Source organism: Chelon labrosus, assembly GCF_963514085.1.
Source record: "Chelon labrosus genome assembly, chromosome: 17".
NCBI lineage: Eukaryota > Metazoa > Chordata > Actinopteri > Mugiliformes > Mugilidae > Chelon > Chelon labrosus.
Window position 1 is genome coordinate 12,312,359 of NC_140350.1, and position 25,662 is coordinate 12,338,020.

Sequence of the window (25,662 nt, forward strand, 5' to 3'; positions counted from 1 at the left end):
TTAACCCCAGCTCATGCTCCCTTTATCATTCTAACTACTGACATCCAACACAGATTCATCCTTTCTTTCCGGCCACGTCTATTTACAGCAGCTCCTTCTCCTGTGTAGTCTGCTTTGTTTGTGTCTGAGTAGATCACTGAGATTCCACCGTATAAGGTTATAGTCTTCAAGGTTGACTCGTTTAAAGCCAGATGAAAGTTAAAGACCCTGAGGGTGAGCTTGTCGTTAGAGTACAATACAGGAGGCAGCTATGACATACTGTATGCTATAAAATAATTCTCATTTTTATGCGGTCGGTTCCTCTACTGTGTTCTACATAAATGGAAAAGCATCTCGGGAAATATCTTGAGGGTGTGTAATGCTCCGTCCAGAAGCTTTACAAAAGAAAATTGAAAGGATATCTAGTCAAAATTTAGAAAATAATTCCCTGAACAATAGATTCTGGCACGCTGAGGACTCAGTGTGAGTTTGCAAAAGTTTAGAACGTAACGACCGGAAAAGAAACACAAACCAGAAGAGGTTATGCAGAGGTTAACACAGGTTCAGGAAGGTCTACACTAATCTAGTACACCACAACGAGGTAAACCGAAGGTTAACCTATTTTTTTTTTATATATATAAAAACCTTCATAGCTTATAGACACGTATATTATAAGACATTCCCCTGAACACCATCTATGTACAGTTGCAAGCAAAAGTTTGTGCATCCACAATGAAATTACATTAATTCTTGACAATTATTACAAATCCTAACAAGTTAATTAAGGCCTGATGGGTAGAGGACGTAAAAGGGAGCTTAAACCTTTGCATCTGCCACAATTACGGTTCCTTTCTTTCATTTTGCATCGTGTTGTATTTACCCCTCAATACAATGAGGAGTTTTCATCAGGATGCAGAACTTTTGCGCACAGCTGTATGTGTGAGGACAACTAGTCAAATATCTTGCAGTATACCTACTTTTCTTCCGCAGTCCATCACATATTCCACTTGTGTCCCGTAAGTGATATTTTCAAAGTTACACAAACGCCATTCATCTCCTCCACGCCTCAAGCTTAATAAATAGACAAACCACGGCAATAATAATAATAAAGTTTCACATTAAAACTGGAAGACTGTCACAGTACATGCTTGCTCAAGTAGCAAAATACATGTAACAAATGAATCAGATATAAACGTCACATCGTAAAGAAATGCACGACAACATTTAAGACGGTGATTCCTGTGCTAGGTTTCCCCTCCCCCTCCTTAGCTTTGAGCTCACTGGTAGCTTGTGTGATTTTGTTGTTGTTGCTGTTGAGCTATAGACACAACAGACTGCACATTCCCACTGAGGTAAATACAAAAATGGCAGACATAGTTTTTGCGAGTTGACCTGAGGGATTCCCAGAGGTGGCGAGTAGCTCAAGTGTTGAGACGCTGTAGGAAGACCTGGCAAGGTTTTGAAAAAGACATTAAGGTCTGTGCATTTTGCAGGTAAAATGGCTGGGGTCTCCGGAGAGGGTTGTAACACCGTCAGCACTGAACGAATTAGAAAACGTTACACGGACCTAGAGGAGGCTAGAAACAAATTTCAGAGTCCTTTAGAAATAAAACATTGGTCGTTCTCTGCTGGTGAGCCGGCAGGACGGAGTGTAAGGCGCTTTGGAGGGATTTTTTTTCCGGATGAGAAAGAAAACAAAAGAATATTTCAGTTGACGGCTTCAATAATTCATCAATTAAAACAGAATCAAGTTTAAGAAACGAATCCCAATGAGAGAACAGAGCTTATTTAACTAAGGACCTTTGCAGAGTATTGCGTTCTGGCCATAGGAGTGTTCTACTTTCATCTGTACTATGCAGGACTCATAACTACCCATGCAGATTTAACTATACGTCAACACTCTCTGCGTCACTATCATACAGTATGTACAGTCTACAGTTCAAGACTTTACATTAATAGTATAGATGGGGGACAGAGAACTGCCCTGCTGCTCTGATTTCTGTGTATAAAGTTGTGTTTCAAATGATGGACGCCACCAGAAGTTCAAAATTGTGTAACCTCAGTGCTTTGACAGTAAGGAAAAAAAGAATGAGTCAGATAAGAAAATGAACAGATAAGCGCTTATCTCTGCAATGAGCTGAGACAAGCGTTGGCGTTACAGCGACCGGCTCTGTGTGTGGGTGTGCCCGGGCCGGGGGAGTAATTCTGATTGACCGGCGCCCTGTGAGTGGGCGTGGACGGTCCGGGGGAGAGATTCTGGTTGGCTCTGTGGGAGGGGGAGGAGTACTGAGCTTGCTGGGGACAGCCGTAGCAGTGAGTGGGGGAGTCACACCCTGCTACAGGTGAGGAGGAGAACAATGGGGACGATGGGGCTGGGGAGGTAGAGAAGGAGCGGTGCAGCGGGGACGAGGCGGGGGACATGAGAGGGCTGGTCTGGAGACGCCACAGCAGCTCCTCGTTGTTCCGGCTCAGTCGCTTCTTCTCAGTGCTCTCCTTCTCGACGGAGTCCTGGAGGTTGGCATTCTCCTCTGACAGTTGCCTGCGGGGAAAACAGCGCAGAGAAAGATAATGTTTGGATAAAGCAGCTGACGCTTCATGTTACATGCTGTGTTTGGCTAAAAATCCACTATGAGGAAAAGATGACATAGTGATAGATGGAAAAAAAGCACAGATGATAATGATGATGAATGGATGTGTCTTACCTGGACAAGACGAGGTTCATTTCAATCCGAGCCTTCAGATCTTCATTCTGCTGCTGCAGAACCTGCACCTTCTCCTCGAGGAACACGTTCTTTTGGGCCTGCTCAAAATCAGAATACAACCACAGCGCAATCTTTAATTTACCAGACACACTGACCATCACGTGACGACCTCTGACTGACGCACGTGTGCGACTTTGTGTGGCGGAGATGGCTTATTTGAGCCTACCACTTTCTCCAGGTCGGAGATCTTCTTCTCTTGCTGGTGTATCTGCTGGTTCTTCATCTCCACGACCTCCTTCAGGCTCTTCAGGTCTTGCTCAATGTGTTGGTAGGGAGCTAAAGCATCCTAAAAACACAGATGGAGAAGGATAGACGGTGTTCAGAAAGACATTTGTGACACTGTCAGGACTGAAGGCTCTGCTCCCATTTATTATACACTTAAATACATACGGTTGATTTACTCACAACTATCTGCTCGTCTGTACTCCGCCTCAGAGCCTCCTCGAAGCGTTTGGCTTTATCTCTTAAACTCTGGTTTTGAAATGTTAAAGTATCCACTTGATCCTAAGAAAGTGTACACACATAAGCACCATATTATACACCACATTGGTACAAGTGCATGAGTAATCAAAAAGAAAAGGATTTCTTTTTTTTTATTAATACCTGCAGAGAAAGCCTGAGTTTCTCAAAGTCCTCCTCTAGAAGCACCTTCTGTTGCTCGTGTGCTTTCCTCAAGTCTACGCAGAGATTCAGAAGAACCACAATATAAAGAAGCTTAATGTAATTTCCGGCAGTGCCTGCATCACACTGTGTTTTTTTAAACAAGGCCTCAGATCATACCTCTCATGGTACGGGCGTGCTCCTCGTGCAGTGTTGCCATGGTAATGTTGTGCATGTCTCTCAGTTCCTGAATGGCTGCCTGGTGGTTGACTGTAATCTCCTCCATCTAACACATCATGCAAGTGGACACACGCACAGTGAAACCGTGTAATGACAGATCAGGTCCCGCGTGAACGGTCAAACCTCCTCCCATGACGCCTTTTCTCTCACCTGCTCCTGCTGCTGAGTCCTCAGTTCCTCCATCTCGGACCGATGCTCCACCTTCAGGTGCTCCGTCTCGGCTGAGTGACACTTCCGAAGCCCTTCCTCCATGGCAGCCAGCTCTGCCTCCTGCTGCACCTGTAGCTCCTGCAGCTCTCGCTCGAAGGCCACCTCCAGGGCTGATTTTTCCCGCTTTAGTCTCTCACAACGCACCGAGTTGAATGCTGTGCAGGGAGAAGGATTGTATCTTAGTATATTCTCAGTTTTTGTACTGTGTATATGGAGGCCTGTGCAGACGTGGTTCACGTTCATAGGTACTGGAAGTTTAAAACAAACATTTCTACATGTCTTTTAAATTCGCTGAACACATTTGGATGAGTGTGAGAATCCATTTTAGTAATAACAGGAATGATGCTGAGAAGTTCTGGGACACGCAACGGTGGCACACTGTCACACTATTACAGTCTACCGGGAGAGATGATTAGGACAGAGACACAATTAAAATTCCAATCTAACACCTGTGCCCAACACCTGTACCTTTTCAACAAAAACAAAGTAAAGCAGCGGAGAAGTCCGTTGTCTGGTCTCACTCACCCATTTCCTCTCTGATCTTCTGCATTTCCAGGGACAAATGCCTTTGATTTTCTTCTGTAGTTTTATTCTGAAAATAAATCGGCAGTGAACGTCAGTTTGACACACCAGGAACAGGGTATACCATTTAAACAAGCTATTAACTGTTGGATAATGTAACAAGCAGGGGTCGCGTTAACCGAATATTGATGACACAGAACTTGTGTCAGTGCGCGATTTCCTGGTACACCGATTACATTGATGCACACGTCAGAGCTCGGCTAACCATAGACATACAGACATAGACATGGCTACCAAAATGGAATTTGCATACCAGTGAAGCACTTCAATCCTACGGTACCGTCTAAGAGCTGTTAGCGCTAGCAGTCCCAGTCGGCAGCCCAAACCATTTAATGTCAATACTGTTCTGAAAAAGTACTTAAAGTCAATGAAAATGTAATGAAAATGAAATGCTATTGAATGTGTCATTATTATCATTTTAAAAAATTAAAGTGACGGGTAAAAATAGATTATGACGGGACTTTTATGACCCTGAAAAAGTTTAGCGCAACCTCTGGTAACAAGATAAACCGAAAGTGATGCTGGAGGCTTTGCGAGGCCAGGACCCAGGTGGAATTGTTCACTATCAAAGTTTTTAAAGTCACATGGCTAAAAACACAATATAGAAATGGCAGCTGGGAAAACAAAACCTTATCATTTCCTTCATCCATAATGAGCCTTTGAATTAATATTTATCCAGCACAAACGGCACCACAAAATCAAATGAGTCTGAGTCACAAAAAGAAGATAAGATAAGAAACCATTGTGCCATTGTACTGCCGTAGACAAAATCCCGATATGATGATTAAACTGAATGGAACCTGCTTCATCAAAACACTGATATAAATATTGTTTACACATGAAGTAAGTGTTTACAGAGTGCTTTTGTTCACAGCATGTGTATCCCACTGGCGCCAGCAGAGGGAGCTCTATCCTCTAGACACTGAGGGCCAGGGATAGCTGCATTCAGACCACAGACCTCACAACGATCATAAAGAAGTAAGACAGTCACACCACAGTCTGGCAGCAGCATTACAGCTGTGACACCTCAGAGGCCGGATCGTTCCATCAGACACTCAATGAAACCACCACGGTGACACACTGAACTCCAGCAGACCCTATCCACAGTCACGATCCCTCTCGCTCATTGCGCCGCTCATTGACCGTGCTGTGAAGCTCCACTCACGGTGTTAAATTCTGTATGTGCCCTCGAGTTCAAGTGTGTGCGCGGTGCACATGTGTGTCACACAATCCTGGATTGGAGTAAATTGAGGGCCCTGTGTTTGCAAATCTAGGAAGAAGAAATAGATATGATGATGATGAGGATCATCACGTAAACCCTCAGGTAATTAAAAAGCCCTTTTTACATACAGAGAGCAGGTGCTTCAGAGCGGAACATGGTTGTTATCATGGTGGTATTGTAGGGTTATTATAATATATGCACTAGTTCCAGTTCACTACCTTGAGGCAGTAATGCTGGGTGGTGATGATGAAGGCTTCCAGACCTAGGGAAGTCATCTTCAGTTCATCTCTGAGAGCTTTCAGCTGCCTCTCCTGCTGTTCACAGCGACCCTGCAGCCTCTGAACCTGGAAGCGGCAAAGAACGGAACAGAACAATATAGTATAACGGCGCAAACTCCAAGGGTCCTGCTGCTGACCTCCTCGATAGCTCACCTCCTCCCTCTGCTCTTCTTTCTCTCTCTCCTCCGCTTGCCTTTCCCTCTCTTTCCGCTGGGCCTCCTCTTTCTCCTTCTGCAGGCTCTCCTGCTGCTCCTGCTGCGGCCTCAGGGGGGCCACGCGAAGAGGTGACCCAGAGGGAGCCGACCCTCGCACCGCCGCTGCAGGCCGCTGCCCAGACTGGACTGCAGGGGGGAGGGGAAAAAAAGAAGAAGCAAACACAGAAGATTAATTTAAATCCAAAATGAGCACGAGCATGTGTTTTACAAGAAAAAAAAAACACATGGAAATATTGTAACGACATATTTCCTACATCATTAATTAATCATGTACAAATTCTTAAATCTAAGAAGGACACATCTATCTCCAATGATGAAATTGATGAGCATTAAATCCGAGGGGATTTGACCTGACCTACTGCTAATGACTGTGTTCACATGATAAATGATAGCAAGTTAATTGAATCTTTTCTACAGAGGAAGCCTTGGGGTAGTTACTAGTCTGGTGTTCCTCATGATGGACAATTTGATCTCATGATGAATGAGATCGATATCAAATACTGATTGAACTCAATCAGTAATAACCCATAGAGGCTGTCACAGTATATACACACACGGGTGGGGGGGTGTTATTTGCAATGAGTTTAACTAAAACCGGTGGAGCTTGTTTACTTGAGCGTTTCATCCATTAATCGGAGCTCATTTAAAGGCCAGACAAACAAGAGCACGTGAAAGCCGTTTTTCCTCAGAGGGCGGAACCATTAAGTCGTGGCTGACAAACACGGCAAGTCAATTAACCTCTGCGTGAGTCACCTTGTCATGCAGTGGGAACATGTACTAGAATATATATATATATATACACACACATACACACAACGTGAGCACACACGTCTTCTGCGGAATATTCTGCTAAAATTCACAATCCGGGAGTTCGAGTCCGAAATAGCTCACACGAGACATGAAATCACCGCAGCTCCACATCACCTGCCTCAGCCATATCATTCAGGACTAGTGAAGCATGGGGAGCGGTCTCCATGACAACGTGAGGCTGGGCTCAGGGTGCAGGAACCCAGGTAATGAGTAAAAGATCGGGTGGAGGGAGGCAGGGGTAGCGAGGGGAGGGGGATAAAATGAGGAGAGAAAAAAAAAGAGAGAAAATAGTTGAGAGACAATGAATTCAATTCAAGGAGCAGGGCTGAGGGGAGGAGGGAGAGGGGGTGCGTGCAGATACTGAACGACTCTAATGGTGATTGACGTGTAAAACCAATTTAGAGAGTAGAGAGGAGCTAAAGGTGTAAACTGAACGCAAAGATGGGGGAATTTCTCTTCGAAAAAACTTAAGAACTAAACTCAGAAAGGTGTATAAAAAAGGCAGGTGTGCTTTCGTGCCTTATAAGCATCCCCGGCTATGCTTCGAAAAAATGTGCAAAACTGCAAATGTCAGCAGTGTTACATCTATATCACTGTCATTTTTTTTTATTTTGCCTTGGAGCCACGTTAGGATTCCCAGTCCCCTATCCTCCTTAAATAACACCTTCTCACCATCGTCTTGAAAGGTTAGAGAGAGGATAGTGAATTCTAAATGAGTTTATACGGATGTGTGCGAAGGCGGCATGCAGATAATAGCACAGGGGTTGATGGGTGAGGAGTATCGACGCGAGAAACGGCGAGAGAAGGCGATCCATACGGAGAGCAGGGGCCGCGTTGAGTAGGGTCATTAGTCAGGCTGAGATATTCGGTTTTATTTCAGCGCGCTTGCATTCTGCTGGCGAGCAGGGGTACGACACGAGACGTCGAAGCTCGGCGAACGAGAAGAGAATTAGAGAGAAGAAACGCAATTTTATTTTGTGACTGCGTGGGAGGGGACAAGGTCTGGGGAGAACACAGAAGATGCAGGGAAAAGGTGAGAGAAGAGAGAGGCCCGAGGAGATGTGCGTCAACTCTGTGACGCGAGGGAACGTTTGGAAAGTGATTCTACCACTGCAGAAAGTCCAGACGGTAAATCACATCATAGATGAAATTGCTAAGCAACATATTATCTCCTATTCTGAAACTGTTTAGGGGCAGATATTTGAAATAAATGCAAACTGTTGTTGTTTGTGGCTGGATAAAGGACAGGTTGTAAATACAGAGGTTTGATGGAAGAGGAGAAGTAGGAGAAGCCACATTAGGAAAGTACTGGACTTTGTTGACCTGTCAAAGTCACCAGGCTTCTGGTATAGAACTCTTTCAAAGAATACATTCTGACTTGTCATGCTGGCAAAAGTTTAGGTGCTACCAAGAACACCCCCCCCAAAAATAAAAAAAAGTCCAATTATTGTGACACTGTGAGCGAGGAAGGGACTGACACTTTCTCAATTTATTCCTCCTCTCTTTCTGTGGTGTTTTGGCAACGATGGAAAAACTCACCTGGGGACTGAGGTTTGGGAGGAACCACCGCCAGCCTCTTTGGGGAGGACGGGAGGGAACGCGTGACTTCTGAACTCCGCTGAAACTCCTTCCTGCCAACTGTAGGCGATGAGAGAAGGATAAAGAAATCAGTGGGCGCTGATTAGCTTCAGAAAACCCCACTCCACATTTCAGTCAAACATCCTCGCACACAGACACGCACAAGAACCAAACCAAATATCTCATGCTCTTCTTTTCCCATTTCTTTGCTCATTTTCCTTCTCACTGACTTTTTTTTTTTTCTTTATTTCACTGCTCTTCTTCAATCTTTGGATTTTTGCCCCCCTGCTGTGCAGCATAACTATGTCCCACAGGGCCGTGGGTCAAAGAGAAGCACATGTGCCTATGTGCTTATCGCCTCCTTGCTCTTTGTGACTTTACACACTTTGTAGCCGAGGTAGGCAAAAATCAGGAACCCAGGATATCTTATAAATGGTGTCAGTGCTGTGCCCTCGTGTGTTTCACATTAAATCTGTTGCAGACTCTGTGAGGCGTGTGGGTGTAAATCAAGAAGCTCGATAGGAAGCAATTAATGTGAGACGTGTTAGCGCAGAAGCTCAGAGTGCTGCAAAGTGGGAAGGAAAAAAGGACGCTGCGAATGAAGGAGCAGGAAGGAAGGAAGGAAGGAAGTTTGGAGAGGTTAGCGGGGAGCCTGTTGTGGAGCAGGAGAGAGAGGGGCCTTGAAAAAGAAACTAATTAGACCTGTTTTGGGAGAGAAGCCTCTGATCCTGAACAAATCCCCACATAACCCTGGAGAGATACTTCAGGCCTGCAGAGACAGTGCGCGTGTGTGTTCCCCCCGCATGTTGATGCAGTCATGCAAATGTGGCTTCTCGGAGTGACTCATTACTGCCAGTACATACACGGACTGTCACATTGCACCAGTGTACCGTTACAAAAACCGTGTATAAGCCTTTGAATTTGTGTGTAAAATGAGACAAACTGTGAGTTGGTGGGAAATCAAAGGGTCAACGCACATTTTTATCAGTCGCGCAGCAGCTCAGGATAACACAGCTGAATCGTTTCCATTAGCAGTCCTCCGTGGAGTGTCATGCTCGCACATTTGGCTGTAAAAGCACGCCTATCTAAGCGTGTTGAGTATTAAGGCTCAATACCACATTTTCATGTCCAATAGTGATACTGATACAGCAACTTGCACACCTTTCCATGATGCTTCTTGCAAACTTTCCAACACTGCTGCTGCACTCAAAAACCACGAAAGTTGCATTCAGCGTTGCTTTATGTTAGATTTTCTTTAACTTAAAATAACTTCACACAACGACAGCACTGCTGACAGGTCTCACTCACGTTACCGCTACCGCTTTTCGTGACACATGCTGCTCGTCACTGCCACTCGTGACACGTGTCTACATGTCACGGCAGAAATCAAACTTATGTCAAGCATTGAACAGCTAATCAATTGGATTGGATTACAGTTAATTTGCCTCTGACACCTGATCCATTGGCCAATATCAGAATCAATACTAAGCATTGGATTGGCCTCTTCTCTAGTTTTTAATAATTTAGGTTTCATGGTGGGCTGGTTTGGTACTATCCTTGTCTGACAGAATAAAAATAAAACTGTCAATTTGAGAATGATAGCCCGTCAGATTTTTCAGGACACCGATTTGGTTACATTTGGATCATAGTCTGCACCTTTAAGGTGCACCAGTCAGCCACAACATTAAAACCACTGACAGGAGAAGTGAATAAAATTGACCATCTTGCGACAACACAATGTTCTGTTGGGAAACTTTTTTGGACCTGGCATTCGTGTGGATGTTACTTAGACATGTACCACCCACCGAGACCATTCCAGGCCAGACCAGAATAGCACCCAAAGGCCCCCCACTAACAACATTCTGTTGCCAGACACCCTCAGAAGGCCCATGTCCATTCTCTGATGAATGTTATGAGCCGGGGTCATGGTCATAATTTTGTATTCTTTTGGTCTCGATGTGTGATTTTTCTGTGCTGTTGTTCCTCCCTGCCTGAGGGTGGTGCTACCACCATTGGTGTCTCTCCAGGTGCTGGTTGCCGATTGGTGAATGGACTGGTGGAGCTGCTATAAATGGCTGCCGCTTGAGACATTCGCTCTCTTCTCTTGACCTTACCTGACCCAACTGCACCAGGTTGTGTTGTGTTGAACTTGTACTTGTATTGTTTGCTGAGATTTAGCAGTCCAGGTAGTTGTAGGGATGAGTAGCTCTTTTGGTTTATCTCTTTTTCTCCTGTTTATTTTACAGGGAGTCAGGTTAGAAACCTGTAATTTGTTTTCTTTGGTTTTGGTTAGGTAAGTTGCTCACCCTGAAGCTTAATGCTACCATTTTCCTCAATAAATTATCTTTCGTTGGACTGCAGCTCTGTGGCCATAGTCATCCTTGGGAGTGGGGAAAGAGGGGAGCATCCTTTCTTGTTGCGTTAGGTTCCCCTAGTCCGGATGTAACATGAGTCAGAACTGTTTTGGAGGCACAAGGGAGACCTACACAATATTAGGAAGGTGGTTATAATGTTGTGCCTGATCGGTGTACTGCACATTTTATGTGGCAAGGCATCAGAGCCATAGTTCTGCAATGTTATGTTCAGTTGTTCGTCTTTTGTGGCCACATACACATGAGTGTGACTCTCAAGTGGAAGCTCGCTGTTGGCTTTCGGCACAGAGGGTTTTCTCTGAAGCTTTCAGGAGTTCAGCAGGAGTCTGTTTATAAGATGTGGGTGTTTTTAACAAGTCGGTATTGTGCTAAGCTACACAGACTAAAACAACTGAATGTGTTGTTCATATAAAAAGCAATGCCTGTGCATGGCTTGAAACTTGACAGGGACTTTCTGCATCAATAATTTATGGCACATCTAAAATCAGCACAGGACCCACGGGGTGAGAGAGATGTTCTCACTGCCGCCACACTGTCTGCATCCATGATACACAAAGAGACGAAAGAACCTGTTGGCAAAAGTGCTTGTGTCGTTTTGCTGTCTAAAATGAATTTTGTTCATCCAGACCTTCATTCAGGCAGCCACTGTAAAATGTTCACCAGCATCCCTCACATGTGACTGAGTGAAGTGTGATACTATAGGGCTTCTGGTGTTGACTCATGTGTGAAATACAACCGCGTGTGAAAAGTATCACAGTCAGAATGTGTGTCGTATTAGCCGTGTCACACCTGACACGGTTAACGTGTCAGATTTATTCTGTACTAAATGTGAAATGCTCGTGTAGTGTTTGTATTTCACTGTGCTTCACCACAGACTTTAAGCTGTTTGATTTGGGCATTTTTCAGATTTCCCAGAACTGGAGGAAATGCTGTCACCACAAACAGAGGCAAAGAGGAATAAATGTCTGAAAAGAGCATGATTTAAGTGCACTTAAAAAGACAACTGTACATTTCTAACACAGCTCATTACATCCCGTAAGTGACTTTGTGAGTGTATTGCATTTGTGTGTACCAGCATTTTTCAAAGTGAGTTTCAGCAGCTGCTAAACTGTATGTGGATTTATTGTTGAAAAAGAGTTTATGAATGCATTGCACTCTTCCAGGTGTATACTTCATGCCTTTTTTACATTTTTGCACAGTGTTATGTCTGTTAACCACATTTCTGCATATATTAAAATGCAGAGTGTTCATGCAGGAACTATGCTGATGCCAGTGGTGGGCCGTCAGGGCCAGCAAAGCCTTCTCTGCTGGCCTAAACTTTATTATGCATTTTAATACTTTCCCATTAATCTTATTAAATTATTCCCGATAGCCTATTCCTTTCATGTTATGGCTTGTCTGTCTCTCAGCTACGGTGCTTCTGGCAGTGTAACTTTGCATTAGAGCTTTTATCCAATCGTATTTCAACCATCACGTGTTGCTGGCCTTCACAATTAAAACTGCAGGCGGCTGAAGCTTGAAACACATTGTATTGATGCTGTTCCTCGTCACAATGACCATATTAAGAGGTGTTTTGAATCAGGTTGGAGGGCATTGAAGGCCTAGGTGAAAAATGCACGTCCCGCCACTGGCTGAGACAAATTACAGACTAGACTAAGAATCTATAAATCATGCACTATCCTGCTACACAAACGCCTACTGACCTCCAGGAGAGCTTCTGGGCTGCGGCGGCAGGTAGCGCCTGGGGAGGGCCGGGGTGGAGGGCGGCTGGAGGCTGTTGCTGCGACATGGTGCCCCTCTCTGGTGATCCGTAGAAGCGGGGCCCGTGGTCACCCTGTGAAGAGGAGGCTCCTCGCTCACACTCAGACCTGCAATACAAATTGGATTCTTTTAAAAAGGCCTTTCATCTATTTCACAAGTTTTATAATAATTTATAGCAGATAAGGTGGGATAACCTTGAGAGTTCCCTTTCAAATCTTCTTTATCTCAATTGCCATTCCCATTTTTTTCCCCCCTCTTACAATCACATATTAGTTCTTCCACAGTCTTGGCCGTGGCTGTGTAATGTCTAAATTTAGGTTCACTGGACTGAGAAATGGGTTGTAACCTCTGGGTCTCACTGCTGCTGCTCTCAATCTTCCTGTTGTTAACCTGAAGCGGCGCACTTATCCTGCAATCGCACACACACACGCACGCACGCAGGGGAAAATTCCAAATGGGAACATACACAGGAAAATACAGTGCACACTCACACATAGCACTTGCACCATCTTTGCTCATGCATAGGCTTTAGTGCAGCTATAACCTATATGGACTACTCCACCGACTTCACGTGACAAACAGGGATGAGCAACTTAAAGTGAAGCTGCCACGTGATTGAGACACGTAACACGTAACTTCTCTGCATCCCATATCCACATTTTGCACAATGAAAAAAAAAAACATCATTCTTTGAAAACGCAGATATCAAGGGTTTCTTTTGGTCTGCGTTGTCTCATGTCGTGCCAAGCTCCTCAGGCATGGAGGATTAGAATAGTTCACGGCGGGGAGCCTCCTCTATTCAGAGGAGCAGCTATGCCAGGGGCGTGGATTGTTTTGAAGACAAAAGCATCCCACCTTCCTGTGCATGTATATAGGATTAGCAAACACGTACACGTGTGCACGCTGTGAACTATTTATGAACGCATTATTTAATTTGCATTGTGGCAATCGTGTGAATACTGACACACTGCTCAGACACAACATTAGAACCACTGACAGGAGAAGTGGAAAAAACATTGACCATCCTGAGACAATACAATGTTCTGCTAGGAAACCTTTGGACCTGGCATTCATGTGGATGTTACTTAAACACATACCACCCACCTAGACCAGACCAGACACCCCTACCCCATAGCAATGACACTCCTTGATGCCGCCTGACACAGGCCACACACAAAAACGGTTTAGGAACAACTAAAAAAAAACATGAAAAACAGCACAAGGTGTTGACCTGGCCTCCAAATTCACTAGATCCCAAACTGATCGAGTATCTGTGGGATGCACTGGAACAAGCCTGATCCACAGATCCACACTGAACCGAAAATTCCTAAATTGAATCGACTGGTTCCCTGTTATCTTAGTTTACACAGATCAACTGTCTAGTTGATATGAGCAGATATGTGCTCATTTGTCAAAGGTCAAATTTGTACCACCAAACTCCCTGAGCACTGAGAAATGCTCTGAATTATAAAATGGAGACTGTAATTCATGAGCTTGGGGAAAGAGAGAAGAAAGGGATGTATCTCATTAACGGTAAAAGCAAGCTGATATGCATCGCTGATTGGTGAAACGTCAGCCACATGATGGATAACAGAAGAAGGAAGAGGATGAGGTTCACAAAAGGACATAAAAAGTGCAGGGGAAGAGGAATAAATGGATGGAGCTGGGATGGAGCTGCAATGGAGCTGGTGGCAAGCTTACCATATTATGAAGACAGATGAAAAATACTGGCGATATTAAAAAGGGACCGTGAACAGCCGAGAACAAAAGACAGCAGGATTTTTCTTTTCCAGCTCAGCGGGAGGCTGTTTTATTGGAGCAGCTTGCCCCTCACAGCAAAACTAATACCAGTAGAAAAATGCTGACTTCTCTTAGTCCTCACTGACAGAAGACAAAGCAGACAGCTGGCAAGAAAACAATGAGCCATGTGCATTCTTCGAGTTTTTACCCGGTGTGAAAAAAAAAAATGGCTCTGTACCAGATTGATTTGATGGCAAAATGGCAAAATTCGGACCTTGGAGGTGTTTTCATTTGATTGCAGCAGAAACTGTTTTGTGCTCGTCAGCCAAATCGGCACATTTTTGCAAAATAAACTCTCCTGCTGTCCTAAAGGAGTTGATCAAGACCGCCCAGGTGCACGCGCCTTCATGCACATCGGCTGCTGAAGTGAACCCACTGCACAGCTTGCAGTGCTGACAAGTCAAAGAAATAGCTCTTATGCTTCAAAAACCTGTATCCTCTGGGAAATAAGGGGATAATTTAAACTGTATTATATGCTATTGAAGCATCCTGTATGAATGCGGTCATTGGGATATAGGAGATACCTGTTAATATGGGTGGTGGGTTTAATGCAAAAATGTGCACCAGGCGTATGATTTGATCATGTTTCAATGGCCGAACCTGCATTATATTTTATAAGCTGATCATATATGAAATCATAATAGCAAGTACTTCTAAAATACTCCCGTGAAACTACACTGATCAGCCACAACATTAAAACCACTGACACCAAACTTTGATCCCACGTGCAATGAAATCAGTGCTTATGCGCTGAAGTCACATTTCTAGTTGATCAGAAAAGTCTAACCTTGATTTTGGCTTTTTTAATTACTCCACGTGTTATCACAGACAGATGTCAGCTTCATTCAGCGCCGTTCACTGCAAAAGACAGCGTGTGTAATTAAGCTTGACGACTGTATTCATCAGAGGCTTTCATTTGTTCTGCTTATTAATAGTTGCTTCCTGTCGTTTATTCGAGGCTGGCTTTGAAACGTCAGTCTCCATCCGTCAGTCATAAAGTGAAGGCCACTGTATTCCCCGCGCTCATACTATACAGTGTGTACACACTGTAGTGTCCACATTATGTCTCATCCTGACAAGAGATAAATGGAAGTCTGTCTAAACGGCAACATTTAGAAGAGAATTTGATATTCAAGACTAAAATATTGCTTTTGATCACTTAAAAAATATTTGAACTTATTGAGTTAACTTTAAACTAAAACAAAAACTGAAAAGTAAGTGTTTTCACCAAATATCTTCTCCTGGCAAGTTGAAAATGTCCCACACACCTCAGTCCCTAATCACAGCATTGTATATATTCTGAGAATAAATATAACATAATACCAGTTGTGCATCTGCAATGATGCATGTGAAAGTCAAGATTAAACACATACAGGTCAGAATAATGGCTCTGCAGAGACAACACCTGGGTCACGGACAGAGGGAGAGACAGATTAGATGATAACGCCGACAACAGCCGGCCTATTTTCTTCTCCTAGCTGTCAAGAGATTAAAGATTAATTCCACCTGAAAAGGACATGTTTAGTCTTTCTCCTTTCATGGCCAACAAAAGAGTTATGCTTGTGGATATACCAGCATTTACTAAATCAGTGAAGTGTCAGATTTAATTAAATTTTAAGAAATCATAGAATAGAATTCAGTGCTGCTGTCAGGGTTTGGATAGAAAGTGCTGGTTCTAAGGAAAGGCACAGTGGCAGAAGTTATGAAATGATTCATCCAAGTGAGGAAAGAACTAGAAGTTGTGTGCTTGAGAGTGAGGGCAAAAAAAAAAAAGCGACCTAAGGTGACCATCTGTTAACCACACAGCCTGGGTTCTAAACTCAGTGACAGCCAGAATCATCCCTGCTCAAGTGTCCTTGAACAAGGCACCGGAGGCCAGATTAACAGACGGCTACATGGAAGCTCAGCTTTTTGATGGTGACCATCTGCAGGAAGTGATCATCTCACTCAACAACACAACGGCACGGTAAGACGTGAGTTCAGGCAACAAAAGTACTTGAAATATCTTTGATCAAAAATCAGCTCCACCGCGAAACCACATGTTTCGACGTGAACAAGCACTTTTGGTTTGCTTTTGAGAAAATCCTGAATGGCGCTGTCTTAAATTCAGTGCAAATTTACCGAAGCTTCTGGTATAACATTAAGCAGACAATTTAAACCTCTATAAGAAAAAAATATAGCCAATGGAAAAGAGAAAAATAGAAATGTAAATATGCAATATTTAAATATAAATGATCTGTTTTCCAGCAGCAGGCTCATTTCAATGCACATAGGGGTTAGTATGACACTGGTTCATATTATTCAAGTATAATACAAACAAACACACAAACTGCACTTCTAACTCTCTTTCCATGGGTGTAGTGGCTTCACATTGGCACATTTAAACTGGTGTTTCCGTCCATCTTTACAGGTCACAAATGACCAGGTGGAAAATATTTTCCCGAGCTGTGAAGAATCTACAAAACTAATGAACAAGAGGGAGTTTCAGTCGACTGACAGACAGACACCAGTTTTTGTTCAAGCAGCAAATGCGACATAAGGAGGCAAATGTTCTTAACAATTCCTATTTATCCTCATTTGATTTGAATCCAAAATGCTTCCACAGCGCTGTCTATGCTGTTCTAAAACGACCCGATTCAAAGGATATTTGCAGTCGCTACTTGCTTGTTTTGAAGTGGATAGCAGGGTATTAACTGAACCCCAATGGGAAATAAATGAAAAATGTGAGAGCTAATGTGAAAGCTAAAAGACAAACTATTTTTGCACTTTGACAAGGATGGGGAAAACACCAGGCTGATTAGGCAGAAGCTAAGGAGGAACGCTTGTACATGCTGCAGAAGAAAAAGTAATTTATTGACAATATAAACACTAATGAGGTTTCCCAAGCAGGCGAGATGATGAAAAACAGAGGTTCTGTCTCCTGAATAATTACAGGAATTGAGAAAAATGAGAAGGCGCTCGCAGATTTAGATGAGTTTAATAAGTGCAAAACCTGAGAGCTGCCAGCTCTTTCACATCTTGGGGAGATGGGGACTAAGTGAAAGGTTAGACAGAGCACATTTGGAGTTTATCTGATTTCAATACACTTGTTGTAAGTCTGGACCATCGGCCCAAGCTCATAAACATTGATTAACACGGAGCTGGATGAGATACACTGGGAGTTTATCAGTTAATGAACAGGCCCATCGAGCCCATCCTCCCTGTCACAGCTCTGCTGCTTCAATACGCCTCTGCCATGTTAGTTTTTCTCTCCTCATCCACAGAATGGCAGCCATATCTAATTGGCCCATCTAATTTGCTGCTCCACTAGTGTGTGTTTACGTGTGTGTGTGTGTATGCATGTTCGCGTATAGCTGTGTGTGCACATGCACCACAGAAACCATCTGTTCACAGTGAGCTAGCATGAGTCACAGACCAGATCTGAGCCATGGCATCTGGGGTATGCATCCACTCTGCTCCCTGCGCCGATCTCTCCGTGCCTCTCTTTTTTTTTTTTTTCTCCTTCACATTCCCCCTTCCTCTCTTCCCCTTTGCTCATTTTGACTCATCGAATTTGCTTTCATCCCCTCAGCTCTTCAGCTCCCGTCGGCTGCCTGCTCACTTCTGCCCTGCCTCCATTATTTCATTATCACCTAAACAAAAGACGGATGGAGGCGATGAGACTCTGTTTGTTTTGGGCGATTGAGTTTCCGTCTTGGACTCAGCGCGGCTCAAAGGCGCAGGCTTCATCAGCCTCCGTCTGCTGGTTTCGCCTCTCGGAGTCTGTCAATCACAGTGGAATTAACGACGCATCTGCCCCGCATCTTACATGCATGGACGCTCTCCTTCTAAAGCACACGCGCATCCGTGAAGCACCTCAGGAGATGTCAGCGTGGATTGGGTTAATAGCTAATCAATGCCATATGGAGTAACCTTTATCCCACCAGACGCTGGACTAGCACACACATTTCGCATGTTAATTTATATGCAAACAGGCAATAAGAATCAATCAAGGCCATAGCAGTTTAGTTCAATGTGACCTTGAATATCTTAGTGTGTGTGTTATGTGTCCAAAAATAGACATATATATATATATATATATTGGCTGTTCTTACTGGAGGTACTTTCTACTCTCCCTCTCACTATTTTTTATTTACAGATACACAATGCACATGCACGCACACATCAGGGCGCTGATCAGGGCTGGTTGATGAACTACAACAGAGAGTAGCACAAACTCCAGGGATTTTTCTCTAACCCACTTTACTGAAGCACTGCAATCATTTCCTCCCCATTGCTCCTTAATGATTTCTTCTATCTGTATCATCCAGGGCCCTAATGGAGTCCGTTTTTCTTGCCGATCAATGGGGAAACCGGGCAACTGAGCCCGGCCTGTCTTCTTCTCGGCACAAGTAGGTACCGGGTTGCTGCTGCTGCTGCTGCCGCTCCCTTGACGTCCTTGATGGAAAGATGTGTGAAAGCTCATCTGTCAGTTCCATGTTCTTTGATCCCTGCACGAGCCCTGGTGAAAAGGGAGCAAAGATCCCGGAGCGGAAGAGGAAAATCGAGTACGGCTGAAACGCATCCCGTACATGCATATACACACACACACACACACGTGTGCAGGATGTGCGTGCACCAGTAAATAGATTCAGTTTAGCTTTTGCAAATTAGAAACTGAATTGTTTACCAGTTCAATATCTAAAACTAATACCCTCTACGAAATTGATTTAAGCAGTCACTAAGAAGCACATCCCAATCATTCGCGTACCGCCTTGGGTTATGCAAAGATGCAATTCTTTTTGGATGAAACCGACAATATCTAATATTTAAATTAGGGAAAAGCTTCACTTTAGTTCACTTTGAATGAGATGTCAGACTTATTCTGCCAGTGTTATTAAATGGCAGTGCCTTAACTGGGAGGTAAAGGCTCAGATTAAAGTTAAAAAACAAAACACTGACTAAATATAAAGCCGGACGAACATTTTGAACCTTTATGTCGGTGGCACTGGCTCCGACCTAACTCTCAAATTCAAAAATGGTCAAAGAGGTGGTGCGTGAGTGGAGCTGAGGTGGGTGGGTGATGCCCGGGCAGGTAGCTAGCTCTCGGACTACACAAACCTGTCACTCAAAGCTGCACATGCCTTTAGTTTTTGCATAACTTTAAGCCTCGGCTCCATTTAAAGGATGACTGATACAAAAATGTTCTCCCTGTACAGTTGCCATAAATGGTTGAATTAGCTATAAACACCCACAGATTTATTTCTGCTGTAAATTTGGACATTTTATCTTTTGGAAGAGAATTGGCCATTTGAGGAAGTGCAGTTTGCAAACTTTGCCTTGTCTTCATTTTTCGGCCCCAGAGGTTGCCGCTCTGGACAAACCCGAACAGTAAAATGTATGACAACTCAATCCAGAAGAAAAAAGAAACTTTAAAAGTTTCCCCATTGTCTCGGAAAAAGGCCAGACACCGGCCGACCTTCTGTTTAAAGCTCATCAAGTGCTCACACAGTGGTAGAGGCCGAGCAGGATCTACAGTCAAGCCCAGTTTAATCTGGAGGGTTCAAATGCCTCACAGACAAAGGTCACGAGCACCACACCGAGTCAAAAGTTGAAGTAAATGTTCCTGCTTTCCCCTCCTGCCTCGCTCACTCTCTGACTCACACAGACACACACAAAAACCAGGATCAAAGGCCCTTAATCTTTTGCCTCTCATGTCTATCATCCTTGATTCCATTTCGGTCCCACCGTGCGCTGAGCAGCAGCGGTTCAGCAGCAGGAGGAGGAACATTCTGCTGCAGGCACTGCTTTTAAAAAAACTTCCAGTCCTCTTTGCTCTGCTGACAGGTGTTACAAGTGCTTTGTGAGTTTGGGAGAACGTGTGTGTGTGTGTGTGTGTTTATGTGCGTGTTTACGGATGTAACATTTAAAAAAGTGGCTGAAACGCCTGAGGAGTTTTGAACTACATGTAGTCTCTTGGAGTAAATCTGCACAGAACAAAGAGGTTAGGACACTGTTACATCGTTGTATGTTTAGGATTCAGTGAATGCACTTGTTGCAGTCACATTAAGTCCAATACATGCTGCTGAATGTGAACTTGTGACGTGCGGCGGAGATGGCTCTCCCTGCACGAATCTCATTGATTCATTGTATTGACATTTGTGAGGTCATTTATTTGGAAAAGTACCAAACTAATGAAGCTGTTGTGTGGAAGAGGAGCAGGAAAAATCCATAACTGGTGTCTCTGTTGCATTTGTTGCTCATAACAATGACCATAACCGCCATAACATGACCAAGTGCCATCATGGTGTTTGAACAGATTAATGTTCTGTTTTACACTTGTCTTTTTATATTTTAGAGATCACAGCTTAACTCTGAAGCTGAAGGGAGATATCACTTTGAGCCTTTGATGAAGTTATGTAGGAAGTTAGAGGTTTGAAATGAAGGAGGAGGAGATCAGGAGAATAGATTTTACAGAAGACTGAAGTTGGCAGAAAATCGAGCAGGGGAAAATGGTGTCACCATGTACAGCTGATTGATATGGATTTAGGGAAGAAAAAAAAACTAGAAGAAATATTGCTATTCCTATATCTGCACCTAACATTTTATTTTTTTTTATTGAGAATTTATTAGTTGCGTTCCACCTCGACACCAGTGTTAAAACAATTTGGCCTGCTTGTCATGGTTTTCTGTCATGGTTTGATTAGTTTCTTGGGTTTCTGTTTATTGTATTTATTGTAGTTAACTTCTTTGATTTTTACAGTCATGGTTTAGTGTTTAGTTTTTCTATTTCCTGTTTTATTTTGTTAAGTTCTTGATTTCCTGTTATGTGTTACTCCCTGTGTTCTTCCTCTTGATTAGGTCATTGCTTTCTCCTTGTTATGTCTTGATTTGTTTCACCTGCGTCTCGTCACCCCTCTGTTCCTCGTGTGTATATATAGCCCTGCCTTCCCCTTTGTTCCTTGTCGTGTCATACTGTTTCAGTGCCTAGTTCATGTCTTTCCATGCCATAGATTTTCATGTCTTTTTCTAGTTTTCATCGTGTTTTGATTTTTTTTTTTTTTGGATTTCCTGCCTCATCTGCAGTGCCTTCAGTTTTGTCTTTTTTGTTTTTATTAAATACCTTTTGCCTACTCCTGCCTCAACCCTCTGAGTCCATTTGGGTCCTAACCTCCTTACCCCACTACCTCAACTTGACACTGCTACTGATATTTTCATTTGTTTGTTTCCTCTAGTCCTTGGTCACACTATGAAACAAATCGGATTTGAAATCAGGCCAATGGCTGTCAGCAAGGTGAATATCAGCTGATAACGATGTACACCATTCAGGCATAACATTATGACCACCTTCCTAATATTGTGTAGGTCTCCCTTGTGCCTCCAAAACAGTTGTGACTCGTCAGAGAATGGACATGGGCCTTAGTGGGGGGGTGTTTGTGTCCTGTGGGTTGAGGGGAGGGTCCTCTGTGGATCATCCCACAGATACTTGATTGGTATGGGATCTTGTGAATTTGGAGGCCAGGGCCCATATTCCTAAAGATTCTAAGAATCCTCTCATAGAGATCCTAACTTAGCCTAAACATTCCTAGCTAGGAGTCTTAGCTTAGGAGTGATTCCAGAAAATTTTCAGAGAACTCTTAGCAAGGAATGGACAGAAACTCTTATCTCAGTGAGGAGGTGTGGTTGACCCCGTTGCTAGGTATGAGTCATCATTTCAAGAGGTGTGATTGGTTGATCCTAAAAGCTAGATAAAAATACACTTTTGGTGATAACTGGCCTAGAATGGACGTCAAATTAATAGACTTAATAACAGAATCTAATCTCTATGAAGACTGTGTAATTATAAATAATACTTTACATAAAAATAAATAAATAGTAAGCTATACTTTAAAAATTATCTTATAAAATGTGTGATTAAACTCAGGCCCAGTTGCACAGTATTCACATGCTGATAGTTCTATTTATTTGCTTTCATTCATTTACCACGCTGGTAACATTTTGCACTTCACCCATTTGGTATTAACGAGGGTAAAATGGCTCAGCTTTCATCAATTTCTGTGATTGCTAACCGGCCTAGAAGAAGCAGTGTTGGTTGGTTCAAATCAACTGGTCAATGAGAATAAAAGTGTTTACAGACGTAGATTTGGCCCCAAGTCATCACTGCTGCATTGTTGCATTTTTGCATTTTTCCTGTTGCTAAATACCTCAGTGTTGTGATGTCTTTCATTTCCGGTGATATTGCGATTGTAACAAGCTTGATTGTCATTCAGTGTTTGGGGAATATATCTCCTGCCTCTTCTTTCAGCCATTTTCTCCTCTGCTTAAGAAATTCCTAAGGCTCCTAAAAGTCCTCCTCCCTGCTCTTAGCAGATCTCACCTTAGGAGCACTCTTAAGAGCTAAGATTCTTTAGGAATACCTTTTATCTTTACAAGGAGCTACTCCTAACTTTGAGAGGAAATTCTTAGAAAACGTCATGATTCTAAGAATTTTCTTAGAATTTGGCCACTAGGAGCAACTCTTAGCGCTAAGAATCTTTAGGAATACGGGGCCAGGTCAACACCTTGTGCCGTTGACCAAACCGTTCAGGCGGCATCCTGCTGGGGATGGCTGCTGCCATCAAGGAGTGTCATTGCTGTGGGGTTGGGGTGACTGGTCTGGTCTAGGTGGGTGCTACATGTCTAAGTAACATCCACATGAATGCCAGGTCCAAAGGTTTCCCAGCAGAACACAATGAATTGTCAAAAGAGGGTCAATGTTATTCACTTCTCATGTCAGTGGTTTTAATCAAGTGGCTGATCGGTGTATAACTGGTAAATAGGTGCATTCCTAACAGAAAGACATAAGGCTCGGTCTAGTAAGTAACCTAAACATAACTTAAATATGAACAGATTTGCAAACCGATGAATCACAACATGCGTTCAAACACTCTTGATCAATAAGAGCACTCATCTTAAATAATGTTTTCTCCCAGAGATGGAGAGACTGTTTATAAAAAGACTGATAAAATTAATATAAATTCCTGGAACAGATGAGATTTTTTTTTTTCCAAAAATGAAAACTTCTCCACTTATGCGAACACATTCTGCTCTGGAGACCCAAGGTACCCAAGGGATTCTTCTTTCCTCTACTTCACAGCAGGTGACACGGTGCCTACCCCACGATACCACACGGTTTGGATTCATTTTCAACAAATGAAAGAGAGAGAGAGAGAGAGAGAGAGAAAAAAAAGATGAAAACAGTACGAGTACTCAAGGGGCGAATGAGCGAAAGGAGTGATGACATAACAGGGGGCCTGACGCGCGCGGGAATGGAGGCGCTTACGTCAACTGTAACTGGGAGAAAAAGAGCAAGCGTTTCCTATGTAGGTCACATTAAATACACATGCTGCTAGCACAAAATTCAGCCAACTAACCGAGCAGCCTGCCGAGCAGCCCTGAAATTTCGGCTGTCAGGTCTGTGAGTTCCAGTCGACTGTGAAAATGAAAGCAACCCACACCCTGCAGTCGTCAGCAACTCAAAGTCAGTCGACCCGTTATCTCCGCTGATGCTGAGACAATCTGCAGCACAGGCCTTGTTAAGAGCCTGTTAAATTACTGATGAGTCTGGGGAGTGACGTCATGTGATCTGTTATTTTTAAGACAAGAGAAAGTGGTTACCAGCTGAGCCGTCCAATGAGGAGGTTTGGTGAGTCATGGCACCTTAAATCAGTGGCCTATCACTTTTTTACTGTAAAGTCACTGCCCTCTTCTCTTTAGTGTCATGCTAACTTTCCATCACTGTGTCAGCCTCCCCTCATTACTTTAATAAACTAAACTTAGTGCCATTATTTGGCTCAGTAATTTGTGATACATGGATTCTGTAGAGCATCTGTACATGTCTTCATGATTAAACTCATCTAATCATGAACATGAACAGCACCCAACCAACAACCGTACACACATTTACAGGCAATATCTATCACCAGAAGGATCTTATTATGTGTTGCAGCTAAAGCTCTGCAGTTATTGATTACAGCGAACGTACAGTAAAGTGTAAGTGAGGTGGAGCTCGGAACGAGAACGCTAACTGTAACATAATGAGTGTGGGAGGGGGCTGTTTATGCAAACCATATTCATAAGGGGAATACGTAGAAGTAGGCAAAGGAGAAAGGAGGGAATCAAATTTCACGTATGGCGCGAACTAGCGTCAACAGATTTTGAACTCACGGTGAGCCGTCCTGCAAGGGTCGCTCTGCGTGCTGTCGGCCGAGTGGGCGGAGGAGACGGAGGATACGCTGGAGCTCCTGACGAAGCCGAAGGCTGCCAGGCGGCCGGCGGGGAGACGGCTGGAGCTGTAGCCTGGGGGACGCAGGCCCGACTGACTTGATTTGGGAAGCAGAGACCTGGAGGAGGAGGAGGAGGAGGAGGAGGAGGCGGCGACGGCGGCCGCCTGGGGCTGGGCTGGTGCTGTCGAAGCCAGAGGAGAAGCGGCTTGATGGGTGACAACCTGGTCATCTGTTAGCAAAGAACCAAATTCAGTTTTTAAAATACTAAAACTGACCGTACAACCAAAAGAAAACACTTAACTGGAGGACAATGGTAAACATCTTTCTTAGTATTTAGCTGTATTTTCGCGTCTTTGTTTAAATGTGCGTCCTGAATAGGAGGCATGATTATGCATGTGTGTGTGTATGTGTGTGAGTGAGTGAAAAAACTCATTAAGCAAAGATTTATGCGTAAGATTCCACACAGTTATTATGTTTATTTCCCCAGTGAATCATTCATTATCCCGTGTCGACTAAGCTCTCAGTGAGCACCAGGAAGTTCTCCGTGTTACGACTCCGGCTGCTACAGCAAGCAAATATAATAACTGAACACAACAACAACAACCTGTGAACAGCTGCGGTTGGCTCTGGTCACGCTTTCGGACTGGGCTAGCGGCCAGCGGTTTCTCTCGCGCCAACACAGTTAGGACATTCAATGTGACACTCACAGTTCAGGGCACTGGTGATGCAAATACATACGGTGCACTCTAGTTTGCCTATGTTTAGAGCTAGCTAGTTATCCTCATGAGCACCGGCTCCTGCAGTTACCACAAATTTCTAAAAGCCCTGTCCCTGAAATCCCGGTTCTCAGACTTTGAAACGGACCATGAGACTGAAATGAAAGGTGGATTAAAAGAGATAAGAAAGGATAGAGCACAGCTTTACAGAGGGAGAGGAGGAAAATAAAGAGCGTAAGTGAGGATAAAAAAGTAATCATAGCTCTATAAAGGTGGCAATTGTCAGCGAGCAA

General features: G+C 43.7%; 1 protein-coding gene across 1 annotated transcript in view; it reads right to left on the minus strand.

Moving 5' to 3' along the window:
* Nucleotides 1-2,015: 2,015 nt before the first annotated feature.
* Nucleotides 2,016-25,662, minus strand: part of mtus2a (microtubule associated tumor suppressor candidate 2a) — a gene marked incomplete at its 5' end in the record, with an annotated part of 29,005 nt that continues 5,358 nt past the window's right edge. Inside the window, 13 exons of the mRNA XM_084565212.1 lie at nucleotides 2,016-2,518; nucleotides 2,682-2,782; nucleotides 2,908-3,027; nucleotides 3,147-3,245; nucleotides 3,345-3,418; nucleotides 3,522-3,627; nucleotides 3,732-3,946; nucleotides 4,317-4,383; nucleotides 5,814-5,939; nucleotides 6,027-6,214; nucleotides 8,438-8,536; nucleotides 12,552-12,716; nucleotides 24,595-24,882. Of these exons, the coding sequence (XP_084421338.1) occupies nucleotides 2,101-2,518; nucleotides 2,682-2,782; nucleotides 2,908-3,027; nucleotides 3,147-3,245; nucleotides 3,345-3,418; nucleotides 3,522-3,627; nucleotides 3,732-3,946; nucleotides 4,317-4,383; nucleotides 5,814-5,939; nucleotides 6,027-6,214; nucleotides 8,438-8,536; nucleotides 12,552-12,716; nucleotides 24,595-24,882 (2,066 nt within the window). The 3' untranslated portion in view covers nucleotides 2,016-2,100. The remainder of the gene's footprint in view (nucleotides 2,519-2,681; nucleotides 2,783-2,907; nucleotides 3,028-3,146; nucleotides 3,246-3,344; nucleotides 3,419-3,521; nucleotides 3,628-3,731; nucleotides 3,947-4,316; nucleotides 4,384-5,813; nucleotides 5,940-6,026; nucleotides 6,215-8,437; nucleotides 8,537-12,551; nucleotides 12,717-24,594; nucleotides 24,883-25,662) is intronic.